General features: G+C 53.8%; 1 protein-coding gene and 1 non-coding gene across 3 annotated transcripts; both read left to right on the forward strand.

Moving 5' to 3' along the window:
* The first annotated feature begins 1,167 nt into the window (after nucleotides 1-1,167).
* Nucleotides 1,168-18,465, forward strand: Dusp8 (dual specificity phosphatase 8). Of its 2 annotated transcripts, none has more exons than XM_057778604.1 (7): nucleotides 1,168-1,530; nucleotides 6,276-6,598; nucleotides 8,052-8,190; nucleotides 13,378-13,544; nucleotides 14,257-14,416; nucleotides 14,629-14,752; nucleotides 14,952-18,465. In XM_057778604.1, the coding sequence occupies exons 2-7, from the start codon at nucleotides 6,368-6,370 to the stop codon at nucleotides 16,027-16,029; spliced, it is 1,899 nt and encodes a 632-aa protein (XP_057634587.1). In that variant the 5' UTR covers nucleotides 1,168-1,530; nucleotides 6,276-6,367; the 3' UTR covers nucleotides 16,030-18,465. The 2 variants fall into 2 exon arrangements, with proteins under 2 accessions (XP_057634587.1, XP_057634588.1); XM_057778605.1 differs by lacking the exon at nucleotides 1,168-1,530 and adding an exon at nucleotides 1,595-1,904.
* Nucleotides 18,466-19,157: 692 nt separating this feature from the next.
* On the forward strand, nucleotides 19,158-19,264 carry LOC130880879 (U6 spliceosomal RNA). Its single transcript, XR_009057673.1, has one exon. It is a non-coding gene; the product is annotated as a U6 spliceosomal RNA (small nuclear RNA).
* Nucleotides 19,265-22,424: the final 3,160 nt, after the last annotated feature.

Consider the following 22,424-nt stretch of genomic DNA (forward strand, 5'->3'; position numbering starts at 1 on the left):
ACCATTCCTGCTCCCCCAACAGGGCATTCATGTTTTCTGGTCACCTCTCTATTCATTCATCCAGCAGCCAAGATAGGGGCACTGTTTTTGAAATGTCTGAAGCGGCCTGGCATCATGATAGGTGCTTGTAATCTCAGCACTGGGAAGGCTGAAACCAGCCTGGGATGCAATATAGAGTTTGGGGCCAACTTAGGTTGTATAATGAGATCACGGGGAGAGGGAAAACTAAGGATGCAAGTGGTTCCTGCTTGCAGGCGGACCAGGGTGGCCAAAGACTCCCCTTTCTCTCAGATCTGCCTGACCCCTGTGTATTTCTGCCCTAGTTGTAATTACCCATGTTTTGTTCTGAGTGCTCACGTGATTGTGCTCGCACAGTGGGATGAGGTCGACAGTCCCCAGTGGGCAGGGTCTCGAGATGTCGGGGTGGGAGGAGAGGACTGTTTCCAGCTGGCTTTTCACTGGAAGCGTCAAAGATAGAATGTCATAGGTAGGGGGCAGCGCCGCCAGGGGAGCATCGGTGGGTCTGGAGCACCGCCTCCTACCCCCACCCCCGTGTTCTCGGGATGAGTGACCTGAGGCAGACCACATCGCCACGGAGCTTTTCCTGCAAGGTGGAGAGCTGGGCTCCCACCTCCAGGGGTCGTGGAGAGGACAAACGCGGACGCCGCAGGTAGGGCGCTTTGCGGGCGCGGCTCTCCCTGAGCGCGTGCCCGGGCCGCACCGGGGCTAGGGAGGCGCATTCTTGGAGAGCGTCCCCGCGTGAACAAAGGCTAGGGGAAGGAAAGAAACCAACGACAGCTCCAGTCTAGGCGGTCCGGGAGGGGAAGACCCTCGCACACAGGGACAGTAGGCACAGATCAGAGTGGCGCAAGGCTGAGGGTTCTTGGAGCCACCAGAAGCTCTGGGCTGGGAAGGCTTCCTGGAGGTGGTAGCCGCGGCATGCGTGGCCCCTTTAAGAACCGGTGCCCGAGGAGCGCGGGGTGCAGGGGACCGAGGGCGGTGGCAGAAAGACCCACGGCTGCCGCCAGGGCTCCGCACCCAGCGCCCGCTCCGCTGACGTCACCTGCCCCCGAGCGGCCCACTCTGATTGGCTGCAGGTGACGTCAGGGGCTTTTTCGCTCGGCATGACCTCATCCCCGCCGGCAGCCCCGCCCTCCGCCCCGGGCCTGTCACTCGCGGCTCCCGCGGTGGCCCAGCCGGCTCCGCGGACCCCCGCCCCACCCGGACGCCGGACGCGGGACGCCGGACGCTGAGCCCGGCCGGAGCCGCCAGCCGCGCCCGCCGAGCCGCGGGCTGGGATGCGCGCCGTGAGCGCGCGTGCCCGACCGCAGTGCGCGCGCTCCGTCCCGAGCGAGCGCTCCCCGCGGTGGCGGCGACGACGACGGCGGCGGCGGCGACGCGCCCCGCGCGCCTCTCCGGCCCTTGCCCCGGCTGTGCGGGCCCCCGACGGGCCCATGGGTGACGTGACAGAACGGGTGCCCTGAGCGCGGCACCGACGTCGGGGGCACCCCCACGGCAAGCGAGAGCCAGGTGAGCCCGGCGCGGGCACCGGTTCGGTTCGGAGCTGGGTACGGGCCAGGGGAGTGCGGGAGGTTCAGCGGGTGAGCGCCCTGCAGTAGGCTCTTTGGAGCATCGAAGAATGGATAGATGACTCTGCCCTGCGCACGGCGCGCGCTGCGAATCCGCGTCCGTCCTGAGCTGTCTTTCTCCGCGCATTCCTTCTTATTTGGAGAGACGTACATTAGAGACCTAGGGATTCGTGGGGGAGGGCTGAGATCCAGCACAGATCGCTGAGAGCCTCTGCAAGGCGCCCCCGCTGGCGGCCAGAATAGGAGAAGGTCGTCCGCGGCAGCAGTCGGCGAGATGCGAAACCTCCGACGCCAGAAGGTCGGCTCCGGCCTGTGGTAGGCTCCGAGTCTGGAGGGGAGACCCTAGGACCCCCCTCTCCGGCTCTCTGATAGCTGTCAGGCCACCCCCACTTCGGGATGCTCCATTGGCCTCTGCGTATAAAGAACATCCTTACCCGACGCAGAGACAGCAGGCGCGATGCTGGGGGAGGGGCCGTACAGCCGCCTCCTGCAGCCTGTTGACCTGTCCTATCTGCCCACCTTGGGAGGGAGCGGCCAGTCAGCCGCCACGGGTACCTGTGGGCCAATCCTTGCAGGTGGAAGGGTAAAGACAGGCCCAGATTCCACTATATCCAACCTCTGGGGTAAATTTGCCTTTGACTCCTTGTTGACAGGGTGTGCTGCGTTCTGCAGCAGAGAGATGGGAGCTCTGGTGATGCAGTGATGGGGGTGGGGAATCAGTATGGCATCTGCAATGCTCTGTTGTGCAGCTTGGGGTGGGAGTGGGGGTGCTTCAGACCAGGGGCATAGTTTCTTTCACTGTGGGAGTGGATTCAGAATGGAAATTCTGTGACCTGTAGACCCATCCTCACACTTGCTTGTCCCCCAGGGTAGCTGGGTAGGTGAGTGTAGCCTAGGATGCCAGGCTCTGCTCAAGGAGGTCAGAGTCCCTGTGCATCCACTCCTTGGTTAACAAGCACCTGCTACAGATGAACAGATCATGTGACCAAGAGCTGTAGGTTCATCTTTATGTCTGACTGCTGCAGTCAGCTTAGGGACCTCAGAAGAGTTGCTGGGCAGGTTCTCTTTCCCTCTTGCCCTGTGCCCTTGGGGAGACTTGAGGCTGCCTGCAGGGACTGAATATAGATGCAGGAAGATGCTTCAAGGCAGTGTGTCTAGGGCTCCTGGCAGCCTCTCTCTTCTTGGGCTGATGCTGATGTCCCAGCCCAGAAGTTTCAAATGGACAGGTGTTTCGGTGGGGTACATCTGTGGATCTGGAGTGACTCAGATATGCAGCTCATAGAGAAAACAGGGACAGAAGTTGAGCCCACAGCAGAAGAAATAGTTATGTTGTGGTCCTAACAACCATTGTGAGCCAAACTGACTGGAGCTCTCAGGACCACAGCTCTCTCAGGCTGTCTCTTCTTGGCCTGGCCATTTGCTTGAGACAATGTTTCTGCCCCCTGGTGCAGGGGAGCCTGGCTAGAGGAGCCATGGGCTCAGTTGCCATGCAGGAGCATTTGACACCCTCCCTCTCACCGGAGATGGTCTCTGCCAGGCTCCAGAAGTGCCTGTGTGACAGTGAGCTGGCATCTTAGTATCTTGGGCCCCTAATTGCTGACTCTTTCCTGAGAGCTGCCTGACTGTGGGCAAGGATGCTCAGGCTAGACCACTGTGGGAGAAACCCAGTCTTACAAAGGCTGATGGTCCTGGAAACCATCTCTAGAAGGAGGGAATTCCTTGTTACTAGGCACTGAGAAAGAAGTAGCTTGGTGAGGATGCCACCCAGGGGACTTGGGTTTTGGTTGGTCACATAAGGACTCAGGAACTGGAACATGCTGTGTGGAAACCCCAGTGTGAATGACTGGCACTTGGTATATGGGCACCAGGAGCTTTGGTATACAGAAGACAAGGATGCATGTGCAACTGTATACTTCAGTATTGCTCTCCAGGAGACTGTAATGCCGTATGTATGTGCAGATGGACACATTGACACATGTATAATTGCACTCAGGGACAAGATGGATTGCCACTATGGCATGCATCTGCCAGTGTGCAAAGGGATGTGTTACTGTGCCCAGGGAACAGTGCCACAAGGGCTGGGCTGTGGACCTGGCCTGCAGCAATGGGGGCTGAGACTTCCCTGAGGGGCGTGGTCATTGGTTAAGCATGCCTGGGAGAGGTTTCCTCCTCCTGACTTTGGACTTAGGAATGCTTGCCTCCTGGCTCAAAATCCTTTGATGAAGGTCTACAACCTCTGCTTAGAGGGTCCTTGACCACCCCCAACCCCATTCAAGGCTCTGGAAGAGCAGCCCGATAGCTGTTCTCCCTGGGAAGGACTGGGCAGGGAGTACTTGAGAGCATATGCTTTGCTCAGATTTTGCCTGGTCTATCTGTGCCCTGCTGACCTTCTCAGAATTGATCCCTGCATCTCTGTTTCTAGCCCCAGTAAATTCTAGGCCTGATGCCCAACACTGAGGAAGCCAAGGGTGAGGGTACAAAGAGATGCTGTGAGAATGTGCTACTGAAGACCAGCACCTGTGTGAGGGGGTTCATCCAAATCTTGCAATGCAGTATACTGATGGTCTCAGAGGAACGGGGAGCTAGAAAGCTGCAGTGTGGGGCTGGGTCCTGGGAATTAGAGACAAGTAGGACAGGGATGGAATAAGGGGCTTTGTTGCTGTCCTTAAGTGTTAGGTCGGGACTACTGGGCACCTGCCATGGAGGAGTGGGAGCATAGAAGAGGGAGACCTGCCTGATCTGCGGAGCAGCCTGCTTAGTGGCTGCTGCAGTAGGAGCAGCTGTTGCCAGGCACCTCTGCTGTTGCCATGGTAACATCGGAGGTGCTAACTTGCTAATGAGTCCCCCTCCGCTGCAAATAACAATACTGTAATGGTTAATGGGGCTCAGCTCCGGTTCTCAGGATTCCCTGGGAGGCAGAGGAAGGGACAGGTAATAGGCCTAAACAAAGCTGCCCCCATCCCACCTGCCACCAACCAGATCTCCCCTGCCCTTCCCTCTCAGGCTCTCAGGCTTCCCTTCCCTGCCATCCTCAGCCGCAGCTCCTTAGAGGTGCTGTGATGAGGGTCTTCAGAGGGTGCACCCCCAGCACAGCTTCCCTCAGGGTAGTTCAAGGGCTGTTGCAGAGGGTAGGGCTGCATCTTCTAGCTCCCTGGACTAGTCGCTCTCTGCTTCTCTTGATGAATTAACCCGTCCCACTCACCTAGGAGGACGCGGGAACTACTGTGGGGCAGAGCCGAGGGAATAGCAAAGGCCCTCTGTGCCCCAGCATCTTGCACTATGGTCCTCTCAAAGACCTGGGTTTTCAGACTTATTGTCCAGCCCTGCTAGTGGGAAGGCTTGCTCCTTCCTCTGACCCAGGTCCTAACCATTAGCCTGTTGTTCCCTTATGCAAGATTCTGGTTAGAGCTCAAGGAAATGTCCCCAAACAGCTAAAATAAGCTTTAAATCAGACTTCTTTCATCAGACAGAGGACCGTTTACACAAGTAGTTTATTTTCTGTGGAGCTTCCTCTGTATGACTGGTCCAGGCCTGGCTCCCCAATGAAGGCTTGCAGAAAGGGCTGGGACACACACAGATATCAGGAATTAGTACCCCCAAAGCCCCTACTGACTGTGTACTGCCCAAGTCCTGGAAGTTGTGCCCTTGCACCAGCATGGCAGCTCTATCTAGGCTTTCCACAGGGCCCCAGGAAAGCCAGAGGACACTTCACCCCAGAATCCCTGGCTGCAGGGGAGGATTGGGAATGGGCCATGCCAGGCGAGGGCTCAAGGGAGTGTCTAAAGAGCTAGGTTCTTTCCTACCCCACTGCATTTGTGAGGCTTTCACCTCCCACTGCCTCAAGCCCCAATTTTTCCCCATTTTAAGGCAAACTCATCGTCCTGACACCGCATGTGTGGTGGGGGCTGCAGGGGAGACAGCACCTGACAGATGGGGGTCATCAAGTCTGCTTGACAGGGCTTCGAGGTCCCTTGATGCCACCTATCTCTCCAGTTCCTTCACACATTCCCCAGCCCAAGAACCTCTAGGGTCATACAGGAGGCCCAGCAGTTCCAAGCATCCTGTATACCCAACCTTCATCTTAGAGCTGACAGCCCCCATCCCTTTGTGCAATGACTGGAATGCACCAACCTTAGCACACAACAGCAGCAGTGAAACAGAAGCTCCCAAGCACCTGGCCTTCAGCCTCCAGGAGCCCGTGAATGGGGTGTGGGGGTTGGTCCTGCCCTCCTATATACCAGCGTCCAGATGATGAGCTTAAAGAGCCTTTCCTGGAGATGGAGTCTAGGAATTGGCCATGCAGCATTGTGTCAAGAAAGTGGGCAAGATTGGAGAATGCCCAGCTGGAAAAAGAGCAGAGAGACAAGCTTTGTACCCTAGGGTCCTGAGAAGAAGAAAATGCAGAGACCGATAGGACAGAGGTTCTAGAAGGCACAAGTATAGCTGTACACCAGTGACCACAATAAGAATCCTCCTTTGGGATCCTTATTTGTCCTCAGCTTACACCAGAAGTAGGGGGTAGTCAGGGTCTCTTCTATGCACTCACCCTACTGGGTAAGGTGTTCATTCATCCATCCAGAAGGAAGGGCCCAAAGAACATGCCAGCTGCCAAACAGAGAAGCTGCTTGGGGGTCAGCTGTAGCTACTCAGATCCTGCCATCTGCTGACCAATCACCTTTCCCTCAGGTCCGGCGCCATGTACTAGGGTACCCAGAACGCTGCAAGGCCACGCCCTCCTCGCTTCAGGGGTCACCCTCCCCACTGCCTACCACCCCACCATGGCTGGGGATCGGCTCCCGAGGAAGGTGATGGATGCCAAGAAACTGGCCAGCCTGCTGCGTGGCGGGCCTGGGGGCCCTCTGGTCATCGACAGTCGGTCCTTCGTGGAATACAACAGCTGCCATGTGCTGAGCTCTGTGAATATCTGCTGTTCCAAGCTAGTGAAGCGGCGCCTTCAGCAGGGAAAAGTGACCATTGCTGAGCTCATCCAGCCCTCGACCCGCAGCCAGGTACCTGTGTCCCACCATTGCATCCATAATCCCTGGGGCTGACCATTCCTGAACAAGCACGCACCTGTCACCTCTGAAAGAAACTGGAGCTCCTCGGCCTGGTACCCAAGAGTCCTCTGATGAAGCACAACCCCTTCTCTGTCCCCTAATTCCAAACTGGGTTTCTTGGGGGTCACAGCTGAGAGTGCTGTAGGGTAGTCCCCTCTAGTGAGACCTTCCTCTAGAAGCGGGGGAGGAGCCCCTTTGTCTACCCATCTTCAAGGCAGGGTCAGAGGGAGGAATTGCTGAATGGATACGGGAAGTGGGATTGCACAGAGGGTAGACCAGGGTAGGTGCTTTCTGAGGACAGGGACAGCTGGGTCTGGCCACTCTGACTGTGGTGAGGCCAGGAGGGGTAACTAAGGGGATTATACTAGGCAGACCATTTCACTAGCTTCCCCATTCATTTCTCCTGCCACCTCTCAGAGTCTTCAGTGACCCAGAATGCTCTCTGCGACCCCCAAGAAGGACCTTCCTTCCACGGAGAAAGGGACCAATTTCTCCCCAGGTCTATCCAGTGCAACAGCTGGAGCGGGACTAACCTATCCAGGAGTGTGGCCTGGGATAGCACCAGCTACCAACTGCTCCCACCTCCTTTGGGTTAGAGGGCCTGCCAATGGAACCGAGGCATTGGGAGGGTTTCCACTCTCCAAACTGCCCGCCTCCAAGCTATGAAAGTGAGAGAACCCAGGTGGGGTGCCGCTTGTCGGGAGTCCCCCATTCCAAGGCCAGAGCTGGCTCCCTGTGGTGCCAATGAAGGGAATCCAGTGATTAATCACCCCCAGCGAGGACTTCAGCCAGAGTGTAATCCTATTGGTTGCTGATGACATCATCCGGCCTGGGGTTGACAGCTCAGCTGGCTTAAAGGCTGAGTGTGCTTGGGAGGCAGGGATATCAGCCTGTCTGAGCAAAAGCCCCTCAACATCTGGCCCTAAGGCCACCACAGTGGGGAGAAAAAGAGGAAGAACCCCAGCTCCCAGTTTCTGCCTCCTGACCTGGTGATATTTGGGAGGGGAGTCCTGTTACAGCCTCAGTTTCTCCATCAGGGACTGGGGGTCAGCAAAAAAGAAAAGAGAGATACTGGTCTTCTAGGAAGCCTAGGAGCCAGCCTAGGCTCTGTGTATGTGCTCTCCGTTATACCTACCTGTGTTCTGTAACATTTCTAGTTCTGGTACTTTTACCCATGAGGGGCATGGCTGCCTAGAACTGGAGCCACCCCCAATCCCTAGTCCTGTCTGGTGCAAAGCCTGATGGTGGAGCCATGGGGTTTTTGTTTGTTTGTTTGTTTGTTTTTTGTTGTTTTTTTTCTGCCTAGCCAAGGGAGTGAGAAGGAGAATAGCAGCAGCCCCTACCTCCTGTCCTCTGGCACCTTCATCTTTCAAATGGCCTAACTTCTGCCCTTATGGTCCCCTAGGTGGATGCCACAGAACCACAGGATGTGGTAGTGTATGACCAGAGTACACGAGATGCCAGTGTGCTGGCAGCAGACAGCTTCCTGTCCATCCTGCTCAGCAAGCTGGACGGCTGCTTTGACAGCGTGGCCATCCTCACAGGTGAACTTCGGGAATGGGCCAGGGCTGTGGGATGTACCTTCTCTTCCAAACACCCCTCCCCGTGCACTTCACCAGGAGTAGAAGTGTCAGCGGAGAAGCAGAATTACTGGGACAGTAGGGGGTCCTAAGGCCTCTGGATTTCCCAAAATCCACGTCTGCCTGCAGTAGCAGAAGAGGTAGACAAGCAGGAGCTCCCCAAAACCATACTTTTGGTAGAGAGGGAGCCAGGGATCCCGGCTACACCCTGTTCCTGTCTCAAGGAGAGGAAGTGAAGGCTTTACCTCCTGAAAACTTCAGTCTATCCCAGAACTGGTCACACAGCAGGGACCTTACTCAGACAAGGTACCAGCTGGCCACAGGTTATCTCACTACTCCTTCGTGGCTGCTGCTTAAGGGACCAGCAGTGTCTCTCTGGACTACCTGTGCTCCAAAAGCAGTCTGGCCAGCTGGCCTCCAGTCCCTACTCAGAGTCACACACACCCGCTGACTCATGTCTCATACTCCCACTCTCAACCATGTGCTTAGACACACTCAGCCTCAGGCCGCGGCTGAAAGGGCTTTTGTAGATTCTCCCTCCCCGAGAGGCAGCCTAGATTCCTCAATAGCTGCTGGAGTGGGCTTGTTCCAGGATTCCTACTCTGGCCGACTGGAATCTAGGCCCTTTGCTGATGCCCTCTGCCCATGCTGGTAGCCTCTGCATAGCACAGAGCTGATGGAGTGTCCTCCACACCCACCTGCTGCATATGGAGTGGAATAAGTGGGCAGGTAGCCAGACCAGTTCAATGGCCCTGGAATCCCATGAGCACCATGACATCTAGCCCAACCGGAGAGGGAGGCGAGGGCCTGGACAGCTTTAGCCAGACTACTAGGTAGATGAATCCAACCTGAGGGGCTTCGAGTGGTTTGGAGGCTCAGTATCATGGGTAGGGTGAATGACTGTTTGGATCTGAGTTATGTGGCATCATGCTCTGGGCCAGTATGGTCAAAGGATAGCTGTGTGTCTACGTACCGTGAGCCTCAGGTATCAGCCACGTACATATACACACGCACCTCACTTCTGGTATCGGTGCAGATGCTGAGCCTGTCTGAGTAGGAGTCATAATTTATTGTGCATTTGAGAATTCTTGGAACCAGGAGCCACATAGCTGTACCATAGTTCTAGCCTTCTGGGCTTAGTTTGGGAGGAAGAGGAGTTTGGATCTTTTTATAAGCTCACTAGGCGTACGGGAATACCTCCTGTATCTAACTCACCACCCTAGTCATGAACGGAAGCTTGAGGTTCTTCTGAAAATGTGAAGGGCTCCAGAGCAGGACAGCTCAAAATCTAGCAGGTTCTGTCTCTTGGGCCAAGGGCAAGGGGCAAGGACAATTTTGGAGGCTGGAGAAGTCCTGAGCTGGGATCCTCCCAAAGGATTCATCTGGACCTGGTTGTGCTCTATCCAGCCCCCTCTGCACCCTCTGCAGTTCTGGATGTCTGTCTTGCCCAGTTTGAGCCCAGACAGTTTGCTGGGGGGGTTTCCTGGTCAAGGCAGTGTGAGACAGACTCAAAGTGACAACTCATCTGCCCGGCCCTGCTGAGCTAGTATGGAATCAGAAGCAGACTTCCGAGCAGGGACTGGGGGCGATTTCACAGCACACACATAGCTCTTTGACCCCCTGGCCAAATACAACAGAGACCAGGCCTTTAAACATCATCCTCTGGCTGGTGCTCACAGGAAGCTCGGGAAGATGGCCAGTGAAGGCAATCGGGAGAGGGTACTGAGAACCCAAGTGGTGCCCCCACCGTGGTATTTTCTAGGGGGATGTGCCTTAGGGCTTCTTTTTTGTTTTGTTTTGTTTTGTATTTTTGTTTGTTTGTTTTTGGTTTTTGTGGTTTTTTTTTTTTGTTTTTTTTTTTTGACACAGGGTTTCTCCGTGTATCCCTGGCTGTCCTGGAACTCATTCTGTAGACCAGGCTGGCCTGGAACTCACAGAGATCCACCTAACTCTGCCTCCCAAGTGCTGGGATTAAAGGTCACCTGGCTAGTTAGAGTTTCTATTGCAGTGAAGACACACCATGACCAAAGCAACTCTTTTTTTAAAAAAATATTTATTTATTATGTATACAATATTCTGTCTGTGTGTGTGCCTGCAGGCCAGAAGAGGGCACCAAACCCCATTACAGATGATTGTGAACCACCATGTGGTTGCTGGGAATTGAACTCAGGACCTTTGGAAGAGCAGGCAATGCTCTTAACCTCTGAGCCATCTCTCCAGCCCCCACAGCAACTCTTATAAAGGAAAATATTTTACTGGGGCTGGCTTAGAGTTCAGAGATTTAGTCCATTATCATCATGGCAGGAAATGCGGCAGGAAGCAGAGTAGTACACAGGCAGACCTGGTGCTAGAGAGGTTCTACATCTGGATCTGCAGGCAGCAGGAAGAGAGAGACATTGGGCGTGCCTTGAGCATCTGAAACCTCAAAGCCTGCCCTCAGTGACACACTTCCTCCAACAACAAGGCCACACCTCCTAATAGTGCCACTCCCTGTGGGCCCTGTAAGCCATTTTTATTCACACCACCACAGAGGGTAATGAACTTAGTCCCTTTTTTCCACAAGTAAAGTTAGAGTTTATTAGGGAAGAGTTTTAACCTAGATCTCAGTGTGCTTTAGTTCTTTGCTGCTGCTGTGTTAGGCATCTAATCAAATGTAACTTCAGGGAAGAAGATTTTATCTGGCTCCCCGGTATGGGTATAGCCATCATGGTGGGGAAATTAAGACTGCAGGAGCCTGAAGTAGCTGATCACATCACGTCCACAATCGGAAACAGAACCGCAGATGTGGGTAGGCTGCTGCTCAACTCACTTTTTGTGCTTTGTACCGTCCTGGATCCTCTGCCCAGGGAATGGCTATGTTCATAACTAAGATGGTTCTTCCCACATTAATGAACATAATCAAGATAACTCCCTACAAGCTTGCCAAAGAAGCCTCTCCTGAGTGATTCTATATTCTGTCGAGTTAGCAATTAACCATCACACTTTGCATTATTAGAGAAAGGGGGAGGGAGGAAGGGGCTTTAGCTTTTTAAACAGCAGGCAGACCCTTAGCTAGAAGCTGGTGTGACCTGTCATTGTACTATCATTGTGGAATGTGAGCCAGTGATGTCACAGCTATGAAACAAACAGGCTCTGGAGCCTGGAGATGCTGACATGCCCCAGACCCAGAGATGCTGTACTAAGAGCAGAGCAAACCTGGCCATCTGTAGGCTGGACCGTGCCAAGTCCATTGTACAAAGAAATGCATGTTTTTATAGGTGTCTCCCTGTAGACATCAGGTATAATAATGGCACTGTCTCTGGCCTCCCAAGTTTAGGGGATAGGGGCTGTGCATGGGAATGTTCTATAGGAGAATGAGCTTCAGGGATGGTCAGAGCATTTTCTAGGCCTCCAAGAGACTTAAGAATAGTTGACACACTCATTCAACCCCCATTTCCAGCCACTCACATAACCTGGGATAGCCCCCAAATACCTAAAGCCTCAGGCCTTGTTGGGGGGATGGAGTCCATAAAATAAATCTGGAAGGGTGCGCAAGGGCCTCAGCCCAGCCTGGGAACTTTCTAAGGTTCTGAGAAGTCTGGGGTGACTATACTTGGCAGAAATATTTGAACCTCCCTCCTGTGGGTAGGGTGGACAGGGGTCTCTGGTAGAATTCCTTCTCTGGACAGGCTGTGGAGGAAAGACTAAGACCCAGACTTCTGGCCGAGTAACAAGAAGACAAAAGGGGCTGTAATCTGTGGAAGAGGCTGTGCAGAGGCACCATTTCTCTAGGGCCGACCGTGAGTGGTCACGGTGCCCAGCTCAGCCTCCCCTTGGAATGTAAGCTGCAGCATTGCTGCTAGCACCACCTTCTCCTCTAAGGCCACCAAAGATAAGATTTCATTGAGGATGTAGGGAGCAACACATCAGATGTACTGGTTGAGGGGTTGTGCATACTGTCTATGAGCTGCGCCAGTGTGAAGGCAAAGGTAGAAGCTTCCCTGTTCTTAGAGATTATCCAGGTCCTAGCACCTGCCTCTTTCAAGACTGGAAAAAGCAGGGTGTGTGTGTGTGTGTGTGTACGTGTACACATGCGCGCCCAGAACCCTATCCTCACTTCCTCCCATGGGACACATTGGGTCTTAGCCCAGGTGTCCTGTGCTTAGATGGTATGATTGAGACCAGAAACTGAGCTCACTTGCTTGTCAGAACTTGGCATCATGGAGTATAGGAAGTCCCATTCTGCTGAGCTCACCTCACCATGTTAAGAGCTGGTTTCTAGATGAACCCAGATGTGGCTGGGTCTATTTTCAACTCTTTATAATTGTGTTTTTCTGAGTCTGTCAACAATGCTGTGTGGCAGGCAAAATAGGGAAACTGAGGCCAGAGGCATGCCTTGCCTGAGGTCACTCAGTCAGATGTACCAGAGGAGCCAGCTTGGCTATCTCAAAATGGTGGGGGGTTTCCTTGCCTAGCCCAGAGTCTGGATCTTGGGTGTATCTAAACGGTGGCAACAGGGAGCAAGCTGTTTGTCCCCTGGGTGCAGGCTTCCCTGTTTCTCTGTCATCTCCTGCTGGGTAGACTGGAGCCATGGCTGAACCACAAATGCCCTGTGGGCTATGACAATTCCAGTGGGTGATGTCATGCCCAAAGAGGCCCCACCTCAGAAGCCCTTTCCTCCCAGGCCTGGCACTAGAGTCCAGGCCTGTGGCTTCCAGCCAACTGGAGTCAGGGAAGGATTGCATCAGCATGGAGAGAGGCTAAGTGCCAGCCTGGCCCCAGGCCAGTGATGTACAAGGGTTGGGAAAGAACTTGCCTTGCCATACCTGGGGAATAAGAGACCCCTGATAAGGTCTGAGCTGTCCCTTGCCTGGCTTCCGTGTGCTGTACTGACAGGCCACCTTGACCCCACATTTATGGGCATCAAAGCCATGCCCCTGAGCCAGTCCCTAATTAGCCTGAGGAGGAATGTGGGCGTAGGTGCCTGCTCTAAATGGGCAGCAGCACAGCCCCCAGTGCTGCAGAGAAGGACAAGTAGCCTGCCAGCAAGAGTCCAGGTGCTAGGCCAGAAGCGGGCTGGGCTTGGGGTCCACAGGGTGTGGCTAAGCCCTGAGGAACTCTCCTGCCCTGGCTGGCCAGCCTCCTTAAAAGCTTCTGTGTCTCCTCCCACAGGGGGCTTCGCCACCTTTTCCTCCTGCTTCCCAGGCCTCTGTGAGGGAAAACCTGCCACCCTACCATCCATGAGCCTCTCTCAGCCCTGCCTGCCTGTGCCCAGTGTGGGCCTGACCCGTATCCTGCCTCACCTCTACCTGGGCTCTCAGAAAGATGTCTTGAACAAGGTGAGTGCACGGGGGTGGGGGGACACCACTGATGGTGTAAAGAGGGGGGATCTGGAATTAGGTCCTAAGGTAGTCTGAAGGGAAGAGCAGGTGATAGATGAGTATGGGGTGGGACCCACAGGAGGACCCAGAGCCACAACCCACTGAACCACAGCATGGCCCAGGGAGGAACCCAGTGAGGCTAGGTGGAAAAGCAGGCTCCCGGACTCCTCTGTGGTGGAGCGCTGGAAGCCTACATGCCAAACTGCTTCTGTCACTGGGCCACTGGCCAGCTCTGAAAGAATCCCATGTTTTAAAAATGGCGAGGAGGGGAAAGGATGAAGGCACCGCCCAGGCAACCATAAAATTCCTGGGAGCCCAATGCAGTATGTAGGTGTGGCTTGCAGAAGCCATCCTTCCTATACCGATCAGTGGGCTCAATCAATGGTTGAGATGAGAAGGGGTTCCTGGGGCCAGTCTTTCCCATATAGCATGATCCTGAACAAAATCTAAGGTTCAGGAGCATCACAAGACTTTAGAGTCCTTCTATTCTGCAGAGGGGGGAGGGGGAATGAAGGGCGGGCGGGCAGGAGGGAGGGAGGGAGGGAGGGAGGGAGGGAGGGAGGGAGGGAGGGAGGGAGGGAGGGGAGAGAGACTGAGACTCTCAGCTCCTCCTCTAGGGGCTTTGCTTTTCTCTGCTACCCCATTCTGACCCATCTTCCTATCCCTCCAGGATCTGATGACCCAAAATGGAATAAGCTATGTCCTCAATGCCAGCAACTCCTGCCCTAAGCCGGACTTCATCTGTGAGAGCCGTTTCATGCGCATCCCCATCAACGACAACTACTGTGAAAAGCTGCTGCCCTGGCTGGACAAGTCCATTGAGTTCATTGGTGAGGGGAGGGGAGGGTGTGTCTGTCTCTGTGGGACGGGGAGGCTGGCTAGAGGGAAGAGTGGGCAGAAGGGAGGATTACCTCTGGGGACACCGGGCTCCAGGAAGTCACCCACAACGTCTGCCATAGGGAGGGTAGGGGCCAACCTTGGGCAGGGAGGAATAGTGCAATCTCAGTCCTCACCTGGTCCTCCACCATCCACCTGCCCCCAGATAAAGCCAAGCTGTCCAGCTGCCAAGTCATTGTTCACTGTCTGGCTGGCATCTCTCGCTCTGCCACCATCGCCATCGCCTACATCATGAAAACCATGGGCATGTCCTCTGACGACGCATACAGGTACTCTTCCCCTCCCACGTCCTAGGGACCTGGAACTCCTCTACCAATGGCTAACAGTATTGCCCTCCCTTCCTCTCTCCACCCACTACTGCCCTGGCAGGGAGGGAAAACCAGAACCCAACACAAAGCTTGGGCACCTCAAGGCACAGGGGGAAAATCAGCACAAGCCTGTTCTGACAAATTTCTCTTGCTTGTCCAGGTTTGTGAAGGATCGGCGCCCCTCCATCTCTCCCAACTTCAACTTCTTGGGCCAGTTGCTGGAGTACGAGAGGAGTCTGAAGCTGCTGGCTGCCTTGCAGAATGATGGACCTCACTTGGGGACCCCTGAGCCCCTCATGGGCCCGGCAGCAGGCATCCCACTGCCCCGGCTGCCACCATCTACCTCAGAGAGCGCTGCCACTGGGAGCGAGGCAGCCGCTGCAGCCAAGGAGGCCAGCCCAAGTGCTGGAGGGGATGTTCTGATCCCCAGCACAGCTCCAGCCACCAGCGCACTGCAGCAGGGCCTGCGTGGCCTGCACCTCTCCTCTGACCGCCTCCAGGACACCAACCGCCTGAAGCGCTCCTTCTCCCTGGACATCAAGTCAGCCTATGCACCCAGCAGGAGGCCTGACTTTCCCGGCCCACCGGACCCCGGCGAAGCTCCAAAGCTCTGCAAACTGGACAGCCCGTCTGGGGGGACACTGGGCCTGCCCTCGCCCAGTCCGGACAGCCCAGACTCTGCTCCAGAGGGGCGCCCACGACCCCGCCGGCGACGGCCCCCAGCCAGTTCTCCGGCCCGCTCCCCGGCTCATGGCCTGGGCCTGAACTTTGGAGACACGGCCCGGCAGACTCCGCGGCATGGCCTCTCGGCCCTGTCGGCACCCGGACTACCCGGCCCTGGCCAGCCGGCTGGCCCCGGGGGCTGGGTGCCGCCACTGGACTCCCCCGGCACACCGTCGCCGGACGGACCCTGGTGCTTCAGCCCGGAGGGCGCTCAGGGCCCGGGCGCCGTGTTCTCTGCCTTTGGCAGGGCGAGTGCTGGTGCACCTGGACCGGGTGGCGGCAGCAGCGGTAGCAGCAGCGACCTGCGGAGGCGGGAGGTGCTGCGGGCTGAACCCCGGGACGTGCGGACCGGCTGGCCTGAGGAGCCTGCTTCAGATACACAGTTCAAGAGGCGCAGCTGCCAGATGGAGTTCGAAGAGGGCATAGTGGAGGGGCGGGCGCGTGGCGAGGAGCTGGCAGCTCTAGGCAAGCAAGCCAGCTTCTCGGGTAGTGTGGAGGTCATCGAAGTATCGTGACCCTTCAGGAGTCCCTGAGCCTCCGTTCCAGCTAGGCCAGGTATAAATATATATTATATATAACACACAGAAAGGTAAATGGTTTTACTGCAATTTTTATCAAGAAGTAAATATTTCAATTTTTTATTTATTTAAGCTAGTGATCTGGCAACTGTGCGGGGCGGTCCTCAAGCTCTGTTTTTACTGTCTGATATTTAAACTGAAACAGGTTTCTAAGCAATATGAGGCCACCTTCAATCCCAAACTGGATTGACAGGCCTGGGCCCCTCTTTCCCCCCTCCCCTCTGGAAATAGTACTGACCTTGCAAAGAGCTGCCCAGCTTTCCTGCACTTTTTACATAAGAAAAGGGGGAAAAGGAGAAAGATAACCCTTATTTGCCACAAACTGAGCCGCAGACCCCTTGCCCTTCCTTTCCTTCCTCTCCTGGTCTCTCCTCTCCTGTCTTTCATGTCTTGGGCTCTGTAGCAAAGCCATAGATAGGTAAGGGGAGGGGGAGACCCTAGTGTCCCTGCAGAAGGCCCCACTAGCAGCCCCCCACACACACCTCAAGTTGCCAAGTCTTAGTGGCATAGGGGTACCCTCTCTGCCTGTCCATTACCCCAGGGATGTTCCTTGGCAGGTGTTGGTGGGCACTGGGCCCAATGGACCAGAGTTTTCAGGGAGACTTGGACAAGAGGTGTGGGGGGGTTCCTGAGAGCCAGATGAGGTAGCCCCCAAGGCAAGGATGGAGTAGACAAAAGAGCTCACACTCCTGCAAGAGTGAGATCCAGTTCCTCAAAAGGGCCCAGGAGGCCATTCAGAGGAGGATTCTCTCTTTCCTTTGCAGATGCTCTTGCCCATTGGGAAGCCCAGTTAGACTCCCCAGCATGGACTGGGGTAGTGCCCAATGCTGCGGGCAGGGGCAGCTAGGCTAGCTAGGGCTGGCAGGGGCTAGCTCTGCTGGTCAGAGGGAGTTCTGGGTCCAGTATAAATGGGAGTAGATTCACGCTCTCCTTCTAGGTTCTTCCTGCCCCTGGTAGGACTTGGAATTCAGGTGCACCTGCAGGTTGAGGGGCCTCTGGAGCAGGCCTCCTTACAGGTGGAGTCAAGCACCTACCAAGCCCTTGGGTTTCCAGGAAGTGGGAATCCTCTGCTTTGGGAGAACTCTCTCCAAGCAGAGAAATACCCCATCTAGACACAGAGATGCTGGGGAAGTCCTTGGTGACTACCCTATCCCCATGGGGGCTTCTCAGGAGAGAGTCCCCCTGTGTGCTCCCTTCCCAGGGTACTTTCCCACTGTCTTCAAGATGAGATTCTAGCCTCCACCAAAGGTGGCTTTTTTTCTTTTTCTTTTCTCTTTTTCTTTTTTGGCTCAGAGCCAATCTAGAAGCAAGGACAGGAGAAAAGTACCAACCACCCTTGCTGAATATCCTCTTGGACCATTTGGGACCCAAAGGTTTGAGGCAGAATAAGGGCTCTTGCCCTAAGATCTCCTCAAGTGTATGAGTGGGGCTGTCCTTCGAGGAAGAAGCCAGGGGCTCGTTAATAGGCAGCTGGGGCAGGACAGAGTCCTGGAGAAAGACCTAGGATGGCACCTTTCTACCCCACCTCCCTTGCTGTGTCCTTCCTTCTGTTTGTTCTTTTGACCACTACCCTGTGTTCCTGTCATTCTCCTCCTTAAGCAAAAGTCCTCTTGCAGTTCTCTTGACCCCACCCGTCCTGATCCCTCAGAAAATAAGATATTGTTGTATTTGCAATCTATGGATTAGAGGTTTAAGTATTTATTATTATTATTATTGGTTAATTATTATTATTATTAATTATGTAAATTTCCCTCCTGTCTGTCATTGAATTTCTAAGGTGACCCTGGGTGTGGAGGATGCACTGGCTTCCCCCTCCTTGCCCCCACCCTACTGCTGTCCAGGAGACAGTAGTATGTGGCCACCAGTTGGACCCTAAAGATCCCCCCTGGGTCTGGTCCCTCCCCTCTCTCTGTGGAGATATGGCATCTATCCTGGACACATGGGGCCCCTTAGCCTCAGTCCGTCTCTGTTCTCACTCATGGCCCTGGTCACCCTAAAGTGAACAGACAAGATGGAGCATAAGGTCCCAGCTGCCTGCTCTGGTACAGGGTGGAGAGAGGTGGAGCATAGGCCTTCCCTGGTGGCTTTTCACCCACTGTCCAACATGTGGAGGATATAGGGTCCTCCTGAGCCTCTCTTGCTTTCTTACCCCTCATACCTGGTCACTGCCTGGCACTGGAATGACCCAGAATGCACCTGGCCCCTCCTGTTGTTTTCTGGAAAGTCCAGTATAGGAGAGGTAGCTGGTCCCTTGCCCAAGGACCAGGGTGCCAGCTTCCCCCTTGGGACCTTTCCCCATGAGGCCGCACTTTCCCATCCCTCCTTTTGTATTTGAAACAATGTGTTGTAATAAATCATAAGAACGATGTTTTCCCCAGGCCTCTGCTGCCTCCTTCTTAGGGCTGGTTGTGGGAGAGGTTGGACACTGGGGGCGGGGGCAGTCTGGAGGTGCCAGGAGTCAAGGGCCTGGTAGGTTGTGCTTGCAAAGTGGGCAGAGGGAAGAATCTGAGGCTTATCCTTGGTAGACCAGGTATAGAGGAGGGGCATAGGACCTGGAATGAACTCCTAGGATGTAAACTACCCATTTTACTATCTGCTGTTTTATGACTGTAAACTAGGTAACTTTAAATATCAGTTTGCAGGCTGGGGCGATGCTTCAGTCAGTATGGTGTTTGCTGGGCAAGTGTGCGTACCTGAGTTGGATCCCCAGAAGCCAGGTACGCTGGCATGCACTTGTAATCCCAGTAGTAGGAGGCAAACAGAAGGATCTTGGTGCTCCCTGGCCAAGCCTAGCCTACTTGGTGCCCCAGGTCAACTTGTTTATATCTCAAAACACAAGTTGAATAGCACCTGAGGTTGATCTCTATGCACATACACATGTAAACTGCATATGCATGTGCACACACAAGAGCCCAATTCACTTGTCAACTCCCCTCCCAAGACAATCCTACTGTAAACAGCTCACTCCTTGCCTTTTCACATACACATACCCCACCACGGTCTTTTCAACAGACTCAGGGTTTACAAGGAATTCTTTTACGTGATGTGAGCACCAAAAGCTGATGGTGCTGGCTTCTGCAGCACACATACTAAAACTGGAACAGGATGGAGAAGATCAGCATGGCCTTTGTGCAAGAACAACACATAGATTCGTGATGAATTCCATATATTTGAGATTCCCCCCAGTACACCTGATAACTGACTCCTAGTGCAGCCCACCTTTTTTGATCTCCAAGAGGATGTGCCTTTGACCACGACTGTAGCCCCCTCTGCTTCATCCATTTCCTCATCACTCCTGTGGTAGGTTAAAGGGGATAAGGTGCAGATCTTGGGTCATGAGCTTCTCAACAGCCATCTTTTTAATCACCCTGACTGGGACCAGGAGTCTCTCCCCTGCTCCTTTCCCCCTTTATTTTGCTCTCATCCCCACCACAGATCTTTGGATTGGATGATTTCTGACATCTTCAATTTTTTTTAAAAGTTTGTTTTTGTAATAAATAAATAAATAATAAACGGAAGCATACTAGAGTGTCTGATGTGAGCCCATCCTTGTCTCCAGACACAAGGTTCCTCTCTCTGGACAGACTGCCCCTACACCAGTGCAGACCGGCCAGGGTCCAGGCTTACCTACTATATGTCATTACAAGTCATGTGGCCGTGGACATCTATGTACCATTCCATAGGACAGACTTCCAGATGTGGCTTTTCTGGGCCACTTCAACATTTGGTTCTCATCTTAACAGTCTCTCTGTGGACTACCCTAGATGCCCTGTGGAAATTCCTAAGTGGGCTTCTTGGAGGATCTTAGTTTTCATCCCTGCCCCTGGCTAATACAGCATTCTCCAGGTTTATCCATCCTGTTCAAGGGACCTTTTGTGCTTTCAGGCAGGCAGTGACATTGGCCACTCATATGAGTAGAGGGGTGTGTGTGTGTGTGTGTGTGTGTGTGTGTGTGTGTGTGTGTAGGTCAGAAGATAGAGGAGGAAAAATCAGGAGAGGAGGGGAGAGGATGTGGCTAACCTCTCTTCCAGCGGATCTTAAATTCTGCATCCTCAGCCCTCAAAGAAGCTGAAAGCTAGCAGCATAGTCTGCCTCTAGCAAGGATATTTTTAGCTCAAGAACATCTATTTATAGCCCTGGCAGCCCCTAGGAGTCAATAAAACCAAGGACTGTAAAAAGCTGATGGTTGTCTCAAGCGGGCCGAGTACTCCTTCTACCCTCAGCGCACATGAACACCTGCAATTGAAGAAGGTGAGTGACAGGGCCTCTCCTGAGAGGCCAGCTGGGAGCATCGACCTCGGGATCCTGGAGACAGCGGAAGACTCCAGAGGGAGTGAAGGAGGTGCCATTTACTAACTCACCCAGACTTCTAGAGGTCATCTTGGCCAAGGACTACACAACAGAGGACTATGCTGGGCTGGCTCTCCGCTCAACTCCTATACTACCATACCTAGATACACAGCCTCCCTAAAGACCTGATCCCAGCTTCCATCTCTCTCCCTAGCCCTAAGCCAGCCAAGAGCTGTTGACAGTGAGAATGACAATGAGAGAGAGAAATTGTGTGTGTGTGTGTGTGTGTGTGTGTATGTGCAAATGCATGTGTGTCTTTGGAGACAGGGTATAACACATATCCAGATAGCTTCAAGACTAGCCTCAGACAAAGGGTAGATAGGTGGGAAGATGGGAGGATAAGTGAATAGATAGGAAATGAATAAGAAGGAGGGTGGAGAGGAGGATCAATGGATGGATGGATTGATGGATGAGTGGTAGGTGAATGGATGTGGGTAGGTGAATGGATGACTGGAAAGATGAATGAATAGACAGGTATGTGATTAGGTAGGTAAGAGTGGCTGGACGGCTAAAAGTGAGGGAGTGTGAAAGTGCGCATGGGTAACTAATGTTCTGTTATAATGGAATTCTTCTGTCTTTTATCAAAGGCTATGCACAGTGGTCCAAGTCTGTAATCCCAGTACTCAGCTGAGGCAAGAAGATTGCTTGGAGTTCAAGGCTAATCTGAGCTCCATGAAATCTGTGTCTCAAAACCAATCACATGGAGACCAGGGAGACAGGTCAGCAAGTTAGGGCACTTGCTGCGAAGCCTAATGACCCCAGTTAGATATCTGGGGTTCACATGGTGAAAGGAAAAAAATCAACTCCCCATAGGTTGTCTTCTGAATTCCAGATGCAAGTTGTGGCATGGACATGCCCACAAATATGCAGGTGTATGGTCACACATATAATAAATAAATGTGAAAAAAACCGAAGCAGATGTCAATAACAATAACGAAGGTGTGTGCTTCTCCCCATTCTATGCTGTGCTATAGACAGGCACTAGCCTTAAACATAGAGGGCACCAGTGAATGTCCTCTGAGTAAGCCACACATTAGTACTTCTAGGTCTGCACACCACCACAAAGCCCAGTTTCTCTCCCAGGCCCAGAGGGAGGAGCAGTTTTGTTCAATGTCCCTCAGCAAGTCAGGGGCAAAGTGGGCTAGACTGGGCTCCCCGTTTTCTCCATTGTCATTGCTTGTAAGACTGAAAAATCCCTGAAGACATCCTAGAGGACTGTTCTCAGTGGTCTTAGGTGACCTGTACTGCCTGGGTGGATTTGTCAAAGCACTTCTCTGCCCAGGACTGGAAAGACTTGGGGAGCAATGTGGGGGGCCAGTTCCAAGAAGGGAACCATTTAGCTTCCGAAAGGCTGAGTGGTTGGGAGAAGCTTAGGGCGTGTATGGGTAAGAGGGCACTGCAGATGGTCTCCAGGCAGGAGAAATACAGAGGATGCACTGCTAGGATCCATGAAGATGCTAAAGAGATGGATTGAACCTACGTTGCTCTGAAGGGCAAATAGGGATGGAAATACAGAGGACTCTGTGGAAAGGGGGTGTCATCTCAGGGTGGTGGCAGGGGGTTGGGAGCAAGCTCTCCAGACAAATCAAATCTTATCTAGAAGGGAAAGCTAAACTAGGGAGGTAGCAAACAGTTCCAGGGCCATTCCAGGCCCCAGAGCTTTCACTGGTCTCTAGATGGAAGGTGCTTCCTGGAAATAGAAGCAGGCACCTTGAAGTGAAGAATCAGCAGGGGAGCCAGTCTTGCCCAAAGAGGAGAGAAAGAGGAGGCTGTGTGAGCCAATTTCCCAAAACTGTCCTGAAGGGTTGGAGAGCACAAAAGCTCTCTCTCTTCTGCTCCACACCCCCATGCCTACCCCAGGACACAGAGAAGGATGCTGAGGATTCTGCGAAGGGCATGCTTACAGCAAAGACCAGGCAGATGTGGGGTGAGGGCCCTCCAGTCTTTCCAAGCAGAACAAAGCTTGTTTGGCTTTAGCATCT

This window comes from Chionomys nivalis, chromosome 8 (genome assembly GCF_950005125.1).
Source record: "Chionomys nivalis chromosome 8, mChiNiv1.1, whole genome shotgun sequence".
NCBI classification, from domain to species: Eukaryota; Metazoa; Chordata; class Mammalia; order Rodentia; family Cricetidae; genus Chionomys; species Chionomys nivalis.

What these genes read in the sequence shown, in the direction of transcription:
- Dusp8 (XM_057778604.1), top strand. Translation starts at nt 6,368, where the DNA reads ATGGCTGGGGATCGGCTCCCGAGGAAGGTGATGGATGCCAAGAAACTG. An exon ending in CAGCGTGGCCATCCTCACAG is followed by an intron (nt 8,191 to 13,377) that starts GTGAACTTCGGG and finishes CTCCTCCCACAG; the next exon opens with GGGGCTTCGCCACCTTTTCC. An exon ending in TCCTCTGACGACGCATACAG is followed by an intron (nt 14,753 to 14,951) that starts GTACTCTTCCCC and finishes TTGCTTGTCCAG; the next exon opens with GTTTGTGAAGGATCGGCGCC.